General features: G+C 48.0%; 1 protein-coding gene and 1 long non-coding RNA gene across 2 annotated transcripts in view; both read left to right on the plus strand.

The window, feature by feature from the left end:
- The window catches only part of SCHIP1 (schwannomin interacting protein 1), a 188206-nt gene that overhangs the window by 131217 nt on the left and 35200 nt on the right, over positions 1–21789 (plus strand). Inside the window, exon 5 of the mRNA XM_062603206.1 lies at positions 15737–16258. Coding sequence (XP_062459190.1) covers positions 15737–16258 — 522 coding nt within the window. The remainder of the gene's footprint in view (positions 1–15736; positions 16259–21789) is intronic.
- On the plus strand, positions 6186–8751 carry LOC134155744 (uncharacterized). Its single transcript, XR_009961705.1, has 3 exons — positions 6186–6989; positions 7096–7216; positions 7720–8751. It is a non-coding gene; the product is annotated as an uncharacterized LOC134155744 (long non-coding RNA).

Below are 21789 nucleotides of genomic sequence, written 5' to 3' on the forward strand. Positions count from 1 at the left end.
CAGCTGGACCATTTTGAGCAAAATTCATGGTTGGAAATCAGGCTCCAATCTCACTCACAGCAAAAATGATTCTGCCTGTGCTATGAGCCACTGGCTTCTCCAGCCTGGGAAACCCCGTGGGAGCCACCAGCATGGGCAGCCCTCCATGACCAGGGAAAATTAAAGTAATTCTTGAGGGGAGAGGAGGACACATCCCTGTAAGACTGAGCCCTGCCAAGACTGAGCACTGAGGAGAAAGAGTGCTGGAGCTGTGCATGGAGGAAAAGTGATACTGTACTTACCTACTGCCTGGAAATATCACGTGTACCCTCAGGAAGCAGACTGCATGTGTGTGTGATCCTTGGAAAGCTGCACACACATGGGAACTCCTGGGCTGTGTTTGGGCAAAAGCCTGAAGGGTGGAGGCTGCAAAGATAAGCTCTCATCCTGAGTCTCTGCATAGCTGCTGCATACACTGGGGAAATGGCATTTCTCTGGCTCCTGACAGCACAACTTGTCCCTGCTCCTGCTTTGTCCCCTTTTCCAGAGATAAGGGCACTGAGGAACCAATGTTTGTGAAATGTTTTCTAGAGCAGGATAGCTACAGCAAGGGCCAGTAGTTGCTCCTCAGCTGTGGTTAGCATCCCTCTGGTGTGCTGGAGGTCCTCCAGGGCAGAACATCCATGCCACTGCCAAGGATATCATGCCTAGGGTGGAGAGGGAGAAACTGTGCTCCTCCCTCTGCCCAAGCCGAGAGCTGGCCCCAAGGGAGCAGTTACCTCTGGCTCAGTGTGGCCCCAGCCCCAAGAGAGCCATGTCCAGCGCAGGAGGTGGGCAATGCTCCCATCTATCTCAGCCCTGCAAACCAAGTCTAGCCGGAGGCATTAATAACCACGGCAGAAATGAAAAGGAGCCTGTTGTGAAAGTCATTCCTAATTGGATCTGTAGGCTGCTATCACTGTTCACCTCTGCCTCTGACCTCCTTAAATGGGATCCCAAGGAGCACTGAGCACACAACTGTACTAATAAGCTTATGCTCTTGAAATGGGAAGAGCCCAGTGTCGTGTGCTGTCTGTCTGTCCTGCCCCAGTCTTAAAAGGGTTTTTCATCCCAACCCAGCAAGAGTTATTTTAATTTTCTCCAGCACCCAGCATCCAGGAGCTGCACATTTAATTAATTCCCAGTCACTGAATAGCTCCCCTAATCTCATTCTGAGGCTAATCTCTTTCCAATTGTGTTTCATGTAAGAATTACATGCTTTTTGTTTTGATGAATTCGATAAGGGGAGGAAGCTCCTGCACAAGGACCTCCAGGCAGACCTGCTCTGGGCACGTGTACCAGCAGCACTCCTGTGTTGGTCCAATTTTTCTCACAAAGCCTCCAAGCATGGCAAATACGGGAAAAGCAGCTCCTGGAAAGAAGTGCTTTCTTCAGCCATTCTCATAAGGCATCTGTGTCATCAGAGCTGGGCAGCCTAGAGTGATCCTCTTCACCATGGCAAACCCTGGGCTGTCAGTATTGTACTTTCTTGCTACCAGCAGTATTCCCATTTACCTCTTCTCAAAGAGCTGCAAAATATCCAGAGCAGAAGAGGAAAAGATCTTCTCCTATGGTGTGTAACAACCTTGAGCTCTCTCAAAAAGCATCTGGGACAAAGCAGCCTATTTTTAAGCACTGCATCCCTTCAGAGATGTACACCACTTTATCTAGCAGTCCAGTGGAATGCACTGGTTTGTGCTTACTGAAGCAGCTCCCCATTTAATGCAGCCTGTTTCTTTTAATCTTAAGTACACTCTCATTTCTTACAGGTTTTCACTGTTAAATGGGAAAGGTATCAGGGATGCTAAAACTTATAAATCAGTTATTCAAGAAGCATGATGACAAGAGTGCCCAGGACAAGGGCCAGGTGAGACCAGCTGGCAGCTGGGATTGGGTGTGATGGGTCCTTCTCCCTGGCTGGGCTGGAGGGAGGGAGAAGAGGATGCTACAGCTCCAGTCCCATCTTGTCCTGTGCATGCTTGGAGGGCCTTCCTGTGTTTTTTTCCTCAGGAGGAAAATAATTGAAAACTATTGAATTCTGTGTTTAGAATGGGGAAACAAGATTTTTCCTTTGAGAGCAGTGTAATTTTGACACCCCAGAAATCACACTGACACAAACCAGGGTACTCTGCAACCCTGTGTTTGAAAAAAAAATAACTGTAGATCAAATGTCAAATTGGAAAAAAATGATAAGGGTGAGCTTCCAATTTAAAAAGCTTGTTGACACAAAAGTAACACTTGGGCTGGATTTTGTGGAGAGTTTGACCCTCTGGATGCGAAAGGGATTTGGTTGGCAAAGCGCAGCAAAAGCTAAGCTCCAGTCACACTGCTGGCTCTTGAGGCAGAGGCAACACCTCAAGCCCATTTCCAGATCTACCAGTCCCAGGGGAAAGCACCTCTGGTCTTTCAGGAGTGTGCTCCTGGCCCTGGTTTTCAGGGGTGTCTGGTTAGCCCTGGCACGAGGAATAGGAACCAGTCCTTACTACAGGGGAGTGGCTGGATGGGTCTGCCCTCCATCGCAGGGACAGTGATGATTCAGTGCTGCTTTCAAGGCATTGGGGTTTTTTTTCCCTGTGAGTAATTTTAGGGCATTTCTCCCAGCCCAAGCAGTCGTGTGCTAAGCATGATCAATTCTTCCTCCCTCCCGTAATTAATAACAAAACCCCTGGTGAGGCTTAGCCACTGGTGTTAATTGGAGCACAGCACAGGCAATGGCAGCCAGCTCCAGCCGCACTAAGAGGATTATTCACTTTCTGTTTCACTGACTTCCAGTTCCAGTGGGAAAACTGGCAGCACAAGGCCATTGCCAAAGCCCAGGCTGCAGTACAGGCCATGGGGATACGCGCCAGTGATGTGCCACACTGCCCTGCCCTTTTTACAGTCTGGGTCAGTCTTGAGAATTAACCTCAGGTTTTTTTGTTCCAAGTAATGTAGACTCAGGCTTTATACTGCTGAAAGGTACTTCTGTGCCTTAGCTCTGCTACCTGGCTTTCTTGCAGAGGAATGCAAATGCTGGTCCCACGCTTTCTTGCAGCACAGTCAGAAATACCCAGCCCACCCACTTTTCAGTTTAGGAATAGCTGAAGATGGAGCTTCTGTCTGTAAAATAAACAGATAAAGCTCTCAAAAACTGGATTAAATCTACCACCTCTGAACTCCTGCACTCGGTGTGTTGATTATTAAGGCATTTAAATAGATACAGTTGGTTTGTTCAAGACATTATCCTGGAATGACTGTAGGAAACCGAATGTGCCATCTGCCTGGGAGCCAGCCTCTTCTATTAGACACAGTGTAACCCTAATGCTGAGCCAAAATACCAGCATCTTTATTTCAGTTTTCAGTCTATACCTTAAAGCCTCACTGAGAATAGGACTGGAGGAGATGCTTTCAGCAATAACATCTCTCTCCATCTCACTGAGCGCTTGTCATCTTTGCTGCATCACAGGGCTCAGGCCGGGGAATATAGAGAGCTTATGTCAGTAATAATCCTTCTCATGGCCATGGGCAGGAGACCTCTTGCCCTGGAGACTCAGATGAAGTTGAAGGACTATATTGCCTGTCACTGTACCTTATGCAGAAGGCAGCATGCTGCTGAGTGCATATAGCATGTGTTGGCTGTGGCAGTGTTCCCTGCCCATCTTCTTGCAGCCTCTGTCTGGACAGACAGGAGAGAATTTCTTTCCCCATCCCAGTGGAGGTGAGCTCTGAGCTCACATCAACTGCCCATAGCAGAACCATAGCCTAAAGACCTGGAAATTATCCCTGTGCACCAATAATCTAGCCTTTTAATATGTACCATGCTGTTCCCTCTGTGATAATGTAGATAAGTCTACTTTTGCCCTGCTGTGTCGTGCTGGTGTGTCACTGGTGAATAAGCTGCCAGGAGCTGGAGATGACATTGCTTTATGCCTGAAGATTTGCCTAAATGGGTTACAGCCTGAGACTAGCTAGCAATACCTCTGTTTAAATAGTGCATGTATCAGAAATAGATCTCTTCTCTAGGGTAATAGGTCATGGCAATCCTGGCTGTACTACCCCAGCATTTGTGTGCTAAGTTCAGCAGCATCCCTCTGACCTGCTGCTCCAAAGTGAGAGCTTTCAGAAACAGAGCTTTTTGGGTTTCAATTTTTCATAGGGAAAAAAAAAAAAGGCATGTTTGTCTGTTCCTGCAAACAGTGAGGCCTTTAAATCCCATAGCCTTCAGCTCCTCCTGTGAGAGCTCACCATTATTTAACTTTATTTGAACCCACTTTGACAAGAGTTTCTGCATCTGTCGTCTGCAATGGAAAATGGTTTTACAGCACCAGGGAGAGGGAGTAATGCTGATACCCATGCCCTCTCTTATTGTTGCCGGTGCCTGAGACTTCCCTGCATGCCTTCCTATGCCCTGTAGCTGCTTGCAGGCAATGCTTTCACCCTGCAAAAGGAGCAGAGGTTTGTTTCAGTTGTTAAACTTGGCCACAAAGGCATCCCTCATTTCACCTGGCTTTTACTTGCGCACCCACCGAGCAAGCCCTTGGCTGGAGCTGCCTTCCCTTCCACCAGCACCAGTAAAAGAGATTATCCCTGAGCCTTCCTGGGGACAGCAGGAGCTGCTTAAACTGGCAAGTCCAGATAGGGTCCTGGCAAGGAGCAAAACAAGTAAGGCTCTTGCCTATGAGGGTAAGGATGTTCACTGTGGCTGTAGGACAAGGCTGTTCCCATTAATGATACACTGCAGTAATTGTTTACTTGCTTTGTCGCTTCAATTTCCAGCGTATGGATATTAAATAACATTCCTTAGAGGAGAGGAAAATAAATTCTCTCAGAGAACTATGTTCCAGGAGACCCTATAGAGAAAACCATAAAATCATCAGATACATTTTGTAAAAACAATTAAAAATAATGTAGCTTGACACCAACAGCTTTAAATGAGATTAAGAAAAGCTGGAAAAAAATGGGCTCAGCATTTAATAAGATAATTGCATTCGGTACCTATCCTTTTCACCTTTTCTGACTGAGATTACAAAACATTCCTCCCACCCCCTGCATCCCATGCATGCTCTCACTTCTACCTTTTCTTAGGTAACAAGGCTCCTGGGGCAAAGCCATTGCCCATCCATGCTGGGGTTTTGCTGCAGCCATGCTGCACACCAACAGCCATCCTCACTGGTCAGCCCAGCTCCAGGGAAGCCTATCCAGTTGGCATCATGCAATAATCATAGATGATATAAAGCAAACTGTAGAACAAGCCCAAGAACAGCATCCACCCCAGCTTGTCCCTCCACATTTCTTGGGTTCTATAAGCACCAGGGCTCTGTCCATCATTCAGGGCTGGGGAGGAGACATCCCCATTGGCCAGGGAATGATGGCCAACAGAAGAAGAAAGATCACAGGCTCCATCCACCATGCATGCAGCAAAGTCATATGTGGTCCATATCCACCCACTCCCTCCTTGTGATTTTGGGACTGGAAAAGCCACAAAATGGGGATGTTTGCTGGAGGGAAGCTGCACTTGGAGGCCCCAGCCCTGCACTTGAAGGCAATCAGCTGAAAAGAGCAGTGAGTGATGAAACCAAGGCAAGACAAAGCACATAGAGTTGCTTTCAGGCTAATATGTAGATTTATGCAGAAAACAAATATAAAGAGCTGCATCTGTTGCAAGCAAAGTATAATTCACCATCAGGGAAGAGGGCTTTTTTCCTCACAGCTACATTTGCTGTAGCTATGTATTTTATTTTCCCTGGTTTTGCGTGTCATGGGGGGGGGGGTTGAAGTTACATATCTTGCTTTGAATACAGATGAGTACCAAAATACTTCCCAGTGCCAGGTGACCAGATTCCTAATGTGGTACATTAGAAATTGATGGTCATCAGCTTTTCAGTATGTTTGCAAAAACAAGTGGATAAAAAGCCTGCAATCAGCCTTTGAATGAGCACAGAGCTGTTTAGGTGTGATAACAGATAAGGCTTTCCTAGCCTTTACGTGTTTGCAATCTGTTTAGTCTTATGCAACACAAGGGATGATGGAGGGAAGGCTTTTTAACTAAAATTTGCCCTCTAAGAGGCGGCTGTCATTCATACACATATATTTTGGAAAGCAGTTCTATTTGGTGCTTGAAAGGGATCTACAGCCATGCAGCTGCAGATTCCAACACCCCTTGGTGCTTCTTTGGGCTTCTGTGCTGCTCCTGCTGCCATGTGGTTGCCCCACAGGTGCAGTAGGTTTTGGGGATAACTGCAGGGAGATGCTTGGGGAGGCTGCTAGCTCTGCCCCAGACCACAACAAATGTGCTTGTGGTCCAGGTCATACCTTGTGCACAGACAGGTCTCAGCAGCCAAAGCAGAAAAGGAGAGCAAAGGAGAAGAGACAAGGAAACTCACCTTCACAGTGTGCACTGTAGGCATCCTGCAGACCAGCATATGCCACCCAGTACTAAGCTGCCCCCAAAGAAATAAATAAAAGGAAAAGCTGTGGAGGAGAAGGCAGTGCAGTGACTTCAGCCTCGTCCCTGAAATCCAGAAGTAATTAAAAAGAACCCAAACTAAGAACAGTTCGTTCTTAGTCTGTTTATTGAGCTGTTATGTTAATACTGCATTGCTGTGAATGACTGTATTAAGGATACCATAAATCATTAGAGAAAAGCAAAGAAGCAGCATGTACTCCTGTAAACCTGAACTGCATCTAAATGTATATGGGCTCATAAAGATGCAGAGACAAAGAAATAACAAAAGATAATTGCCCTTGACTGGAAACCAGGAATCAGCAATAGTTGTAGACTCAAAATTAAATGGTAATTGAGCAGATTGATGGAACCTGATCCCACCCTTTGAAGGGCACCTGCAGCAATATCTCTTTCAGCAGTAATTGCACCTTCCCCTCTCCTGGTGCAGAGGTCTCATCTGCATCCCAGGCTCTGGATGCTTTAGAGTGGACCCATTTATGTTTAACTGAATCCACCCTGAGCTAAGCTGAATAGTGGTGAAAGGATGGTAAAACTTCTTGGTAACAATGATGCTTGGGAAGAGATTACATGACTTTGTAAGGACTATTCTGACTTTGTTTTTCAAACCATTTTCTGTGAGTCCCATTTAAGAGGTTTGAGCAAGAAATTATTCACTGTCAGATAATTATGATCCCAACAGAAAAGTCTCAGCCCTAAATCAGGGCCCACTGGATGGCCTGGGGTGCAACAAAAAGTTGGAAGAAATTCCTGAAGGTTGGTTTTTGCTCTAAATGTTACCAGCATCAGCTCAGCTAGCTGGCATGAAATCTGCTGCAATACTGATGGAGCTGAGTGCTGTCCTCCCTGGCTTTGTTAATAGCTACATTCAAAAGCGAGCTATGACAGGAGACCCCTGAGGCAGATATTGCTCTGTGGTTAAAACTTAATTAAGGTGTTGATTTTTCTCTCTTCCCATTCCAGCAGCCCTTGATCCCACACTGGGACCCACAGCCCTCACCCCACACATCTGCTTTTACCTGGCTTTTCCTTATGCCCCAAGGATCACGGGCAAGATGGGTTTCTCTGCAAGAACACTACAACGCTCTCCACACATGTTGAAATTCATGAGTTAATGCACTTACCAACATAAATATTAAGATGCAGCAGTGCTGTTACAGACTCAAGCATTTGAAGTATTTCAGCTATTTCCTTATTTGCATTCCTTACCCATGTGTCTGTGAAACCAGTTTATAAAAGGGCATTTTTTTTCCCCACAGACTTGATGATTACACCAAATTCCAGAGGCCTTTTGACAGATAAGGAGGATCCCTACTGACCTTGCCTTTTGTTTACCCTAACTGTTTTACTGGCCTTCCTGTACCTGTCAGATAGGAACTGGCACAGGGAAAGCAGTCCCGGCAGGATGGAGAACAGAAGAAAAAATGAATTCACAACTTCACCAAGCGTCAACCAACCCCAGCAATGTGTCATTGCTGGAAAAATATGGGATAGCAGTCATATTTCTGGCTTGGTTGAGAGGAGGAGAAGGAGTGATGGTCAGGTTTCTAAGGTACCAAGCACATCTGCATCAACCCATCTGAGCTTCCCAGTCCCTGAGATGACACGTGTTCCCAGAGATCAGTGGGACAGTTGGGTGCATGGGGTGGTGTTGTGCTGGAGGTGCAGGGTGTTGGAGGGTATGGACATCCACACCAGGAGGGGTCAAAGGAGAAGGGATAAGCAGAAATCTTCATCTGGAAATAACTGCTCTCTGAGCAGTCCTTGGGGATTGCTGGCACCAGACTGGTAATAACTTAATTGCAACCCATTTATCCTTGAAGGGTATTTTTGGTAATTGCCTTTAATGCACCTTTGTTAAAGCAATGAAGCAGTATTCACTCCCTTCTGATTTCAGCATAATTTTGGTTTAAATATATTCAGGTGGTAATTTTTGCCTTGCTCTGAAGCATTGATAAACCCTCTGGTGTCTCAGCACATTTCACAGTGTTTGGGAATAAAATTAGTTATACTGGCTGTCCGCTTTGGTCTCCTGAACGACAGATCTCAAGAGATTTCAGCCCTTTTCTGTTCTACCTTATTAAAGTCATCAAGAAATAATTTTACTTTCAGGTGATTTTTTTTCCCTTGCTTGTTTTCTCCTTCATAACACACTGAGAAGCAGAAAGGTATGGTGAGTGCTTCTGAAAATAGAGGTGTGCTCTTTCTTCTTTCTTCCCCACCATTACCTTTCCAAGTGTTCCCCAGATGTCAGAATGTTAATTTGTCATTGAGCTTGGTCAGAGATGCCTGTCAAATGGGTTAAATAAAACAAGTACAAGAGGTTGTTTAAAAAGCTTGCCCTTTTTGTCCACTTAGTTTATTCATCCTCCATCCCACAGCAAATTATTTAGAGGAAAACCAGTCTTGGCAGGACCATCTCTTTTATTCTCCAATTTGTACAAAGGATAGGAGACAAGGTGGTCTTCACAGGTGCATCAGGGCACAACTAATGGCCATTTTTATAGCTTTCATATCCTCTGAGCCTCAGTGAGGGAGTTTGGGAAAGAATGGGAGAGAATGAGCCATCCCAGCAGCTTTTCTTGCTGTAAAAATCAAATCTCTGTATGGGGAACTGGATCCTGTCAGAGCCAAAAAAAGATGAACCAAACCTAGGAGGGGATTAGTTTTGAGATGCTGCCGTTTCCCTCTCCTCCACCTCTGTTACCTATCCTGCCAGCAGAAAAGCTTTAATGAGAGCGTAATCACTCAGACTCTTGCTGCCTCATGTGACTTCCCCTCCTCCTTATCCCCCCTCTAAACTAAGGAAAGGATTAATTTGCTAAATTTAAATAGTTAAACCTGCAAATCCAAATGGCAAGGTACAAAACCAATTCCTGCAAAGGTTTTGCTTACAGCCATGTGAGCTGCCCTGTGCTGTCCCTCCAGCTCCCTAGGGAGGGATGCAGACAGGCAGACTGCATGTCTGTGCTCCACCAGGCTGCAGGTGACTGCCCCATGCTGTCAGTTTTTAAATGAAATGGTGCTATTTTGTGTGTTTCAGGGGCAGCTTTTGTTGTTTGTTGCTGGAGTCTCAGTTGTGGGGATGCACAGGGCTGGCTGGGAAACATGGAGCAGTTCAGCATCCTTGTGCTGCTAACTTCTGATGCCAAACCATCAGGGTTGTGGCCCATGATAGGGATAATCTGAGTGTGCAGGGACTGCAGGATGTTAATTGTGATTTACAGACAGGAGACAACCTTTTATGTATGAGTAAGCAGTAGTAAATCAGTAAAAAAATGTTTGAAATACCAGATGCAATGCAAATTTATACCAAATGCAGCGAGTCAGTAGCACACAAGGGCAATTGGTTGCTTGAGCTTTGAAAAGTTTGTGAGGGACCACACTCACAGGGCTGGAGCCAGAGCTGCAGAAGTGGTCTGGACATGCACCCGCTCTTCCAAAACATTTATCTCTCTGAAGGGTTCACAGAATTTCTGCTCTGATCTGTAGACTGTTTTCAAATATTTTTATCCCAAGGCTCTCCCCCTGCTACTCTCAAGCCAAAGCAACTTCATTTTCTTCCTTTTCTGGTTTTATTTACTGGGTGGAGATGCACGCTGCTGGCCCCAGGGGTCATGCAGTACTTAAAAGTGGCTGGAACACCACCCGTAACCAAAGTGGTGAGCAAATTCCCATCCTAGCACCCAGGCAGGGAAGAGTGCTGCATCTTCTTCTCTTTCACTTGGAACAATGCAAGAAGCCCCAGTTAGGTTTGAGCATGCCTTTTCCCAAATCAGCAGAAATCCCATGGGTGGGAAGATCTTATAGGTAAGACCTTGTGGTCAGTATCATGACAGATAGGGCAGGTAAAAAATAAACCAAAGCATCAGTGCCCAGGCTGCACATATGAGCAGGAGGTGGTAGAGGTGTGGGTACTGTCTGCAGCAGGCAGCACCAAGGACCGCTGATGAAGGGAATAGCACCTCTTAAATGGGTGTATTTATAAATGCATTGTAGTCATCACTTCTGCATGAAGTGACTTTTTAATTCCCTTCCTACTCTGAGGTCTGTGGAAATTATTTTAGAGGAACTGATATGCCTGCTCAGTAGTATCTGGGACTCTCAGCATCACCTTGGAAAATAGCTAAATAACACCAACTGCAGCTGAACACTACAAGAATACTCCAATGCCCTTAAATTGTGGGTCCATCCTCCCGCAGTCATCCCTGACCCTTCTGGTAGCTGGTGGCAGGATCTTGAAGAGGCTTGTCCTGCTCCCTTCGATGCATTGTAAGACATGGGTGGGAGGCTGGCACTGCTCAGCATGGCTCAGCACAGTTCAGCACAGCTTGGACAGGCAGCAGACCAGGGCTGACTTGCACAAGAGTTAAATCTCTCCAACAGAGCCTAGAAAGCGTGAGCTAACTGGGGGCTAGGCTGCCTGCAGGGGATTAATCAGGCAAAGAGTACTAATAGGAAACAGCGACAGATGTCAAGTGTGTGTTGCTCCTATATATAATTTGGCCTTAAAACACAAATTCATGAGTTCCTGTTTGCTTTCGTAATCTTGGAAGGTGTCTGTCACCATGGTATCTGCATGCTGCAGCAGGACAGAAACAGGCTCCTCTCCAACCAAAAAGAAGGGGTTTATTTCCTTTTCCGGAGCTGTGGGGAGAAGCTGGGGGGTGTGCATGGGATGGTGTTGCTGAGGGACACCCTGGATGGAGGCAGCTTGTGGGCTCTCCTCCCTCCTTCTCCTCCCCAGATGGGGCACGCCACATTGTGGACAGCTTTGGTTCCTTCAACATGGAATATTTACCAGGGCAGATATTTTAAAGATGCCTCAGAATTAAGGCGGTGACATGAGTGAAGCCAGGGACCCTTCCAGCTTCTGCAGGCTTAGTAAGAAGAAACCACAGCTATTGCACTTGGCTTAGACTTTATACAAAAGCTGACAGATGCATTATTTGTAACAAAATATTAGAATACCTCCACAGTGAGCTCAGCAAGGATGGACCCACAAAATGTGTAGCAAAAAACTTTTATAGAAGAGGAGAAATGGGAAAAAGAAAAAAGATCCATAACAAAAATGGCCAGTTTAGAGTTCCGGAAATACTTCCATGCTGGTGTGTGTGTTGGGATCCAACACAGACTCCTGGCAAAGGCTGACAACCTTTCTGCCACCTGTGGGATGAAAAAAACATGGAAACACAGAGAGGTTGTATCAGGAAAAGGAAATGTGCATTGAGCTCAGTGCAGTCTTCTTCCTTTTTAGGAGTGGTGGGAAGCATAAATTCTTTGTGTTCAGAGGAAACTTATGCTTTCCTGTACTATCTTGGGGCAGGTCAGCATCATTTCCCTGGCAAGTCCCCACCTGCATGATAAGAGTGGTCAGCTCTGTGTGGAAGTCAGTTAAAGAGAAATGCCCCCAAAACCCCAGCCAGACTTTTAGAGTAAGCACACAGTTTCCTTGCAACAATTATGGGTCTAATCTGGGGTTCTCAGTTGTCTATAGGCTGCACAGGTACAAGGAGCAAGTCCATTCACTATGAGGAACACAATCCAGTTTCAACTGAAAGTACCCATAGGACAGTTTCACCCCTCTTCCCTTAAGATGCAGCCCAAACTGAATTAGCCCACTTAGAGATCCTATGGTTGGGGATCCTCTAGGACAGCGGAGACTAAATCAGCAAGCCAGGTGGGAAAGACAGACTTTCAAAGCTGGGAAACAATCAAACTTATTAAACAGTCACAATCGAAAAGTATTTGGATAAAAAAATATCAGATCAAATGGCAGCATTCGCTACTGACTGTGCTCAAAGCCATCATGAGCTGCTGCATTGAGTCATTATCCAAGGACTAACTGATGCCAGGAATTCACTGGTTTTCTGGTGAGGCAGATGGTCCTACATTGTCTATCTCAACATCTGCACTGGACAGCACATCCTGTGTAGGGCTGCTGAAGGTTTGGGAACTCCAGGTGGAGATGAGAGTGCTGAATGGCAGGTGAGATGAAGACCCAGCTGGCAAGGGATGTGTTCATACTTACAAATTCAGATGATGTCTGTGAAGGCCAGGAGAAGGAAGCAGCTTAAGGGTGGTTATGACTTCCCTGCTTTCCTCCTCCCCGACGCACAATTTTCTGCAATTTAGCAGGAGAGAAACAGAGGGAGAGAGAGAGACAGCACACAAAATGCATTTTAGAATGGGGTTAGAGTAGTGCCAAAATGGTAAAATGAAATAAATTTAATAGCTTATGATAATAAAGAAACTGGGTTGTAAAATGGCCCTGCATTCATCCAGTGAAAGTCATAAGTACCTTATTTTTATGATATATTTCTGTTTCAGAGTAAACTCAACATGTCTTGTTTGTATTAAAACCTCCTTTGCACTGAATAAAATAACTGTAAAGCATATTCTTTCATCTACAAGGGCTTGTGTTCACACTCTTCACCCTTTAAAATTCACATGAATTTCAAGTTTTTCATTGCATTGGAGAAGCGACCTATTTGATGTAGGCTTGTAGAAGAGATAAATTACGTATGTGTTTTGAATAACAATATCTGATTTCTTCTTGTGAATGGTCAAGTGGAAATATACTTTCCATATGTAATTAGAAATGTAGAAGGCTCACTACAAGATTAAAGAGAAAGAGAGAAACTTAGAAAATCATCAGACATGTGCATTCTTGTTAAGCTCATGAAAGAACGCCATCGTTTGAAGGCAGGGCAGCAGGCAGGCATTTGCAAGGTCTGGCAGTATGGAAAAGCAGTGCTGTGGAGCCAACCGAGTAAACTGTGCTGGTTGAACAATGGTCACAATGCCTGAAACCACCTCATTCTACATGAACATGCAAATTTGCAATGGGAGGTGGCTGCCGCCTACATCGCGCCCCTCTGAGCATCACCGCTGCAGTGGGGAATTCAATGTGCCACGCGGGAGGGAGAGAAGCTCATTCATCTTCCACAAGATGTTGTCAATGCAAGCGTTGCATTGAAGACAAGAAACCTTCCTAATCAATCACGCACACCACGAGATCCTATAAATAAATCCGCAGACTGTGACTGCCAGACTGGAACCAGTGAGGAAGCTCCTCCACTTTGCTCAGCAGATACTCACTTCTTAGGGTGGTGGCGATATTAAATAAGACTCAAATACAGAATTACGCCCTGCAATGTCAAATGCAATCTCCCTCCTAACCCTACAGATGTGCAACTGGTAAAAATCTTGCCAATATAATCAATTTCCAGGATTGCGGCTCAACCCTTGTTCCCATTTGCTGGATTTATTTTTAAAACTGCATTTGCACAGTTACTAATTCTATGAGTCCCAACCACAAGTGCCAGCAGGCTGGGAGGCAAGCAGGGACCAAGCAGAGAGGAGGGATGCAGCCTTAAATGTGGCTGCTCTCAGTTAACGTGAGAGTAACTTGGGTTAGCTGCAGGGAGTAACTGCAGGTAACCTGGAGGAGCAGCTGGTAGAAGACACTTAACCAGAGAGGTTAATGTTACCTTGGTGAAATAAACCATGTTACTCTTTGCTGTGCATCATAGTCCTGTTTTATCTTTCCCAAGCTGTGGCTGGAGCCAGGGTCTCCTGCCCCAGGGGGCATGTTTAGATAGGGGAAAAAGCAGGCTGTCTCCATGACACTTAAAACTTTTCAGGCCAAGTCTCTGCCCTAGCTTCAAGCAGGTTACACCTCTCTCTTCTCTCTGCCTCATGGTGTTGGGTTTTCTGTATGAGTTCCTGGAACTGAAATCCTGTCTTTTCATGGTACTCAGTCACTGCTGGCAAAGAGGTTAATGTTGAGTAAGACTTGTGAGTCAGCAGAGTAGGTATGTCATCTGCCCAGTGCAGGTCTGTCCTCTCCTCTGGACAAACAGACACTTAGCAACAAGTTCAAATTCCCAGGAGTTGGAGTTAACCAGATGCAGATGCCTCCCTTCTTCCCCCGTCTTCCCTTTGGAAGAACTGACATACCCAGGCTGGACCCCCTGTGTGCACACAGGGTGGTGGCACTGCTGGGGCAGGGAACTGCAGAGGACAGATTCCCACCAGCGTTGCCACACCAGACCTGCACACACTCCCTGGGTGTACACAATGTACACTGGCATGCATTGGTGCTTGGCATCACCCTCACCATCCTATGCAATGGGACATTTTTAAACCCCATGCAATGTTTTTCTTATATAGTTTTCCCTATTTCTGAGAAAAAAAAAAAAACAAACCACAAAACAGCAAAACAAACAAAAAACCCCCAAACCTCTCGATCCAATTAAATGCTTGAATTTAATTATAATTAAGACTAGTTGCTAGCTCTCCCTCTTTCAGACTGCAAGAAGTTTACCATCCCCTGTATTCTCCTCACTGTATGTGCTGGGTTGAGTCTGGAAGTACCTGCCACCCAAAGCTCAGAGGGCAAGTGAGTGCTGCAGCATCTCCCAAATACCACGGTAAAGGTGCTCTTCTGTGTGATTAACGCTCTCCATTTCGGCGACGCATTCTTAAAAGGTCTTCTTTAAATGAATTTGGGAATGCGAACATTTGCATGTTAAACTTGGCTTCAGCGACCCAGAATATTTAAAGTAGATTAGGTTTTTCAGCAGTTATTTATAGGCTACTCTTAACTAGTTACTTTACTACCAAAAAAAATCGGAGAAATGGAGAGTGTGAGAAGCGGTGATTTGTAGCGTGAGCCATGGTACATCCCTCGGGTATGAGCTGGAGGATGCCACTCTCATTGTAATGAACAACCGAAGCCTTTCCACAAACCCGGGCACCCCAAGCCTGACGCGATGGCGAAAGGTGCCACATGCCACCCTCTTTCCAAAACTACTTTTTGCCCCCGGGAGCGGGATTTGTGGGGTAGACAAGTGGCTTTCACCACCGCTCCGGAGGAGGCGGAGACCCAGCTCTGCCCAGCCCGGGGGCCGGCAGTGCCCGCCCCGCCGCCGGCCCTGCCTGCAGGCAGCGGGGCGGAGGGCCCGGGCGCCACCGCGGCGGCTCCCCCAGCCCGGCCCCGGCTCCCCCCGCGGCGGCGGCGGGCAGCACCGCCCCATGCCACCCCGCCCCGCTCCCCTGCGCTCCCGCCCGCGGGGGGCGCTGCCAGCGCGGGGCCGCCACCGGCTCCCGCCTGCCCGCCCGGGGCCGCCCCGCGGCGGCAGCGGAGGCTCCGGTGCGCGGGGGCGGCCCCCGCAAGGCGGCCGGCCCGCCCCGGGCCGGCGGTTCCCGTGCCCGGCAGGCAGGGCCGGTCCCGGTTTCTCTGACGCGGCGCCTTTCGCTTCTCTCCGGCAGGACTCCCGGGAGGATGGGATGGATTTAGGGAGCGACGCCGGCAGCAGCCGCTCCAGCTCGGAGTCCAACTCCAGCAAAGCCACGCCGTGCTCGGAGGGCAAGTCCTCGCCATCCCCCAGCAGCCTGGACCTGGCGGCTCTGGAGGACTCGGAGGAGGAAGAGGAGGAGGAGGAGGAAGGGGGCTACCTGCCCTCCCCGCCGACGCGCCGGGACCCGCCGCGCTGCCCCGCCGGCGATGCCCGCTGCCATGCCGCGCCCGCCCGCCGGAGCAGCTCGCCCGCCGCCTCCGCGCCCCGCCGCCCCGCCACGGCCCGCCCGCGGCCGCACCAGCGCCCCCCGCCGCTGCCCCCGCAGGAGCGGCGGCGCGGCGGGGCGGTGGGGCCGGGCGGGCGGCGGGGCAGTGGGGCGCAGCCCCCGCGGGAGCCGCAGCCGCCGGCCATGGACTGGGCAGCCCTGGAGAGGCACCTGGCGGGGCTGCAGTGCAGGGAGCAGGAGCGCGGCCGCCGAGCCAACCCCGCCTCGGTGAGTTGGGCCGGGAGGCGGAGGAGCGGGCGGGCGCGCCCCGGGGCGGTGACTCGCAGCTCTGCCGCGGCCGTGGGGTCTCCGCCGGGGAAGCCGGGCCTGGCAAGGAGCGGGACGGGGAGAGGACACACGGGGCTGGGGGTTGTCCTCCTCCGGGACCGGCAGCCGGTGGCGCCGGCGCGGCGTGGGGTCGCGCTTCGGTGGGTACGTGCCCCCCAACCCCGGTGCTGTCGTGCCCCTGGGGAGGCGGGTGGTCGGAGGAGGCAACTTTCCTGGAGCATCCTCGGACCAAGGCGGGGGCGCTGCTGCCCCGCGGCCGCGGGGATGGGGCAGCCGGTGCCTGCAGAAGCGGGGCGCCTCCGCTACCGCCCGAGCCGCCTTGAGAGGTGGCTTTGCGTTGAAGGGGATGGGGAGCAGTAGCCTTTCTGCTGGCCTGGGGAGCGGCAGCCGGGTGGTGTGTGTTCTCCTTTGTAAAGGTTGATGAGGACCTGGTGTCAGCCGCAATGACGCCTCCAACCGTGTTTTTTACCGAAAACCCGGTAAATTAAGTGGTCGCGTTATTTACAGAGTGTTTTAAAAAATTGTATGTAACTTCTGAGATGCAAGCCGCAGCAGTGTTTAGATGAACAAGCAGAGCACACGCGCCTGTGACACCGCGCCGGCTGAGACTCTTCCATAATGTATGAATTAAAAGCAGTTTACAGAATCTCCTGAAACCGCTGCGGGAGCCCTGGGCGGTGGTGACACGCTGATGGGAGATGTGCGCCTCGACACCCGTGCCCTGCACCCCGCTGCTGGCGAGCCTTTTTTTTTTTTTTTAAAGGCATTCCATCCCCTTACTTCCTGTGAAGTCATGCAGCTCAGGGAGGTGGGGATTTCCCCCGAAATCCTTGAATTACAACTCTTTGATGAGACATCTGGGTGGGTGAAGGATATGATAAATGAGAGACGAGTGGGACAGCTGCTGTGTAGGATGCTTTTTCAAAGGCTGAACATTGTAGCCTCGGTGCCCTGGGTAACTGACAGGTAACATCCTTAATTATAGTCATTTGTGCAGAAATTCAGCTTCAGGGGAGAAAAAAAAAACCGAACCAACCTACTTCATTTTTGTGGTTTGGGAGGTTATTTCTATAGCATTATCTGATAAACTCCTGCTGCCTGAGCTGCTGGAAACTCTTTGCCTCCGGGTGTGTGCTCAGACAAGTGAGGTGTCACCTAAGGAATTTTGTCTGTTCATCTCCATCCTTCCGTTCCCTCCTGCAAGCACAAAGGCACTGGAAGGCATTCATGGCTGCCTCTTGCCCTGACTTGTCCTGCTGAGAGTGAGGGTTCACAACTTGTGCCCTGCAGCCCAAGCGCTCAGCCACATGTAGAGCTGGTCTGAACTGTGATGGGCACCCGGGTTTGGGCATTGAGGAGCCCAGCACCTTGAAAGCATCTCCCATGGGTTGAGCTGTACTGCCAGTCCTCTGACACTCGCAAGCAGCTGGAGTTTTCCACTCTGCAGACAAGTTTTTCAGTGTCTGTTGGCCCTGGAAAGACATTCCTCAGCCCTCCATCCAACCAGTGGTCCTGGAGGCATCTGAACAAGAAAGCTTTTGGTTTACTTTCTCAGCCTTGTATTGCTGGGATTCCCCTTCACCTGGCTCACAGAGAGGAGAAGATACTCCAGCTCTGCTCTTTCCATGCCACCTGGGGCAAAGGGAAAGGGCTGTTGCCAGCAGCCCAGACCCTGCTGGGAAACAGCATTTTGCCCCTGGCCAGCCCAGAGAGGAGGTTTTTGATGCCTTTATGGTACCTCCTGTCTCCTCTCACATGGCTGGGCTATGTCTGTAGCAGCCGGACATATGCCCCATGATTTGCTGGAACTCAGTACCTTCAAGGCTAACTGAAACCATATTGAAGACAAAATCTCTATTTTTTTTTTTTTCTCCTGCCCTTGACATTTTCCTGCAGTTCAGTATCTTGCTATTTATAACAAAACCTTGCCTTGCCCTGCTGGAATTCCAGGTGTTTGTAAACATGAAAATCATGAAGTGAAACCGTCAAGGAAGCGGCTACAGAGAAGATGGACTAGCTTGCTCCAACTGCTAGCAGAATATATTAGAAAAAGGGAATTTTCAGTATTACAGGCCTTGGCTGGTGTAGTCTAAAATGATTTTGTCACGAGGGATGTGATGAGAAAGCAGCTGTTGCTTTGGATAGAAGTGTTTCTTGGGCTGGTTTATGTTAACAGGAATCCAGTGAAGCTGTTCTGTTAAGGAAAATAAAATCCTGAGATCTTACATGAAATTAGAGGAGTTCTGCCTGCTGTTAGGACCTTTATTTAATTGCTTTATATTGTGCCTCAGGAGAAGGCAGGGCAGAAGGCCACCTCAGTGGGATAGGGGTGGACCCACCATGGCTTGGTCTGGCTTCAGCTTTGCTGCCCAGCTTGTGCTGCACTCCTTGCTATTGGGTCAGATATGGTGCTGGGAGAGGAACCCTGCCCGCTCCGTCCCTACCTCCTGTCCTTGGCTGGCAGCATCCAAAGCTGATTTCAGGAATTTCTGGTGATCAACAAGCCTGCAGTGACCTACGCTAAGTCCTTGCTGAGGAATGTTGGTAGGGCTGGAGTCACAGGAAAAGAAAATTCATAGTTCTAGGAAAACACTAACAGGGTTTTAGGAAGTTTTCTAGGCAAGGAAGATCTGAGCTAAAATTGCAAGGAGGGGTCAGAAGGCCTGCAGGTGAAATAAATAAAACATTAAAGCTGAAGAGGGACGTTCAGTCATATCTGTATGTGCCCCAAGTTGCTGGGAAGGTTGGAGAGAGTGAATATTAATTACATGATTGTGACTGTTGTTTAGCTTCCAGATGCAATTACAGAACACAAATGAGATGTGAGGACCAAAGTTGGTTCCTCAGGTTATAAACAGGGTAATGGTGGCTAAGAAGCTCTGACCAGAAGCATTCAGAAAGAGGATGGCAACTTCTGCCTGGTGTTAGCAGCACCATTAAATGATGCTGGTGAGAGAAGCACAGGACCAACCCAGCTGGATGGTGCAGAGCTGCTGGTCTGTCCATCCTGGCTATGCCATGTCTGTGGGCAGGTTGTTCTCAAGATGTGGGCTTGCTGTAAATGCTACCCTAATGCCACATCAGTCTGGTGGCTCTGGGAAGGTTCATGTGAGCCAGGTACCCCTGGGAAGATGATGGCTGGAAATGGAGGATGTCTCCTTCTTTCTCCCCATGTGAGGGTGAAATGACTGTTTCTGGAGCTGCAGTTGGGCAACCAAGCTCCCTGCAAGTCTGCTCTGACGCGCACAAGCCCAATGGGTTGCATTAGATGGCTCTTGAGTCTGCTGGGCATCTACCTAAGAAAAGAAATGACATCTTTCCTGAAAACAGTCGGTGCTTAGAAGGCTCATTAGGAAGATGCTTGGACCAGTCTCATCACCCAGCTGCATGAAGTCAGCCTCTCCATTTTCCCTTTGCTCAACTCCTGGCTTTATCCAAAGCGGTAACAAATGCACCATGAAATGATTTATGGTGCTTAGGAGCTGTTGAGGTGCTCAGAAAACAACAGCGCTCTGCTTGCTGTTTCACTAATGGCTTTAATAAAATCCAAATCAACTTTCGTGGTTTTAATATTCTTTCCATTGCATCTCCGAGGATGGTAATTACAATCAATAGGATGTATTTTCTGAAAATAATATCTGCAAATTCCATAGTCAATTAAAAAAAAACACTTGCAGGAGAGGAAATGGCTCAGCTAGCCAGCCAACTTACCCTCTCAAAGAGACTTGGGTGCTTCTGACAGTTTGTACATGTATGACACTGCTGAACGAATTTTGCTGTCCACAAAGCAGGCTTATTGCAGGCAATGGCAATAAAAGCTCATCTCTGCAGCCTCCAGGACTTCTGCAGAAATCTGCTGTATGAATAAGTGTGTGCTGGTGTCTATATTTTTCCTTTTCATCACTAAAATATTTCTATATGCATTGTCAAGATGGATAGGTGCCCATTATCTGATACCTTTGGCAGTGCAAACAACGGATCGAACATCCTCACTGTCTGGCCAGACACACACCTTAGCCTCAGGCCTGTGGGCTCATGTACTTACAGCATGTGAGGAAGTTAAAATTGTTTCCTTTTGGCTTATTTGGTCTTCAAGACTGTCTTGAGTTAGTGGAGGCAGGCATAGTGCTCCTGCTTTACCAAGAGCTGTGTTTGGTCAGTGTCCAACTGCCCATTGAGTCTGTGGACTGCTTTGCGGGGGGACCCCAAAAGGCAGTGAAGAAGAGCCAGAGACAGTGGTGGCAGCCCTAAATTCACTATGTGTATGTTGGAAGAGCTCCAGGTCTGCATTTGAAAACAGTTGGGAACCTCTGCAAAAGCCTTTAAGGGCTAACACAGTAGATGCCAAAAGCTAGTAGGATGGGAGTTATCATGGACCATGTAAATATCTGTTTTGTCTGCCTGTGGCTCTTTATTGGTTTCTCCTCTCATGGCCACTGAAGATTTGAAATGAATCTGAAGTATGTATTACAGTACAGGATGAAATCTTTCAAAAATTTCTTAATTGGCCATGGGCAAGGTTCTAGTTTTGATGGAGTGGAAGGTCAGCTCTGAAGAGAGAGCTGGGTTGGAGCACCCATTGTGGAAGGAGAGATGTGTAGACCAAGTTGGTAAGAGGGAATAGAGAAATGGAGTGAGCAGTGGTGTTTCTGCGCCCAGTGGGCGCTTGTTAAAGCCCTACAGGAGTACCAGTGTAGCAGGGGTGCCCAGACCTTAAGGCTGTGATCAAGCACAGACCCTTGATGTCATGTGTTGTAAAGCTTTGTTCTGCCTCAGTCAGTGCATTGTCCCTGGCATTTAGGAAGCAAATATTTGCTTAAAGATTGGAGGTGAGTTTGTTCTTGCTTAAAGTAAGTAATTGTTTGATTGAGTTTGCTCTAAGTGTTAGGTTCTTCATCGCTAGATGATGTTCGGTATCGTATTGTCCACAAGAGTTGAGAGCAGGGAGTAACAGCTAGGGGTTTAATGCCTGGAAGCAATTTTCCCCAGACAAGAACTGTCAGTGCATTAACTTCTGACACTGATTTTCAAAATCAGACTTCTGACTTGCAGGAAATTGCATTTCTGTCATTGCTACACCACAGAGGCCTGGCAAGATCTTCTCTTTCCACCTGATGGCTGTTTTACCTATTCGATTTGGCCATTTAACTCTTCATCAGGCCACTGAAGAAAGTCAAAGTTGTGATGAGAGGTTCGTCAGGGCAGTTCATTTGTTTTAAGGCTTAGCTGACATGAAAAACAAACCTTTTAGCTTTGGAAAATACTGTTATTTCAGTCAAACCAGGGAGCTCTGCTTTGTAACAGCATCCCTGGATGTTGTGGGACCTGCAGAGGTGTATTGCAGGGGAAGATGCATTGGTGCCATGTTTTACTGAGGGTGAATCAAAGCAGCACTGTACTTTGTCCACTTTCCACCCAGCTCAAAGGTTAGATGAGGTTGGCAAGATATTAATGATTCTGCCAAAGTGTGT

Source organism: Pezoporus occidentalis, unplaced genomic scaffold (assembly GCF_034315485.1).
Source record: "Pezoporus occidentalis ecotype Australia unplaced genomic scaffold, CSIRO_AGI_Poc_V1 ctg8, whole genome shotgun sequence".
In the NCBI taxonomy this organism is placed as follows: domain Eukaryota; kingdom Metazoa; phylum Chordata; class Aves; order Psittaciformes; family Psittacidae; genus Pezoporus; species Pezoporus occidentalis.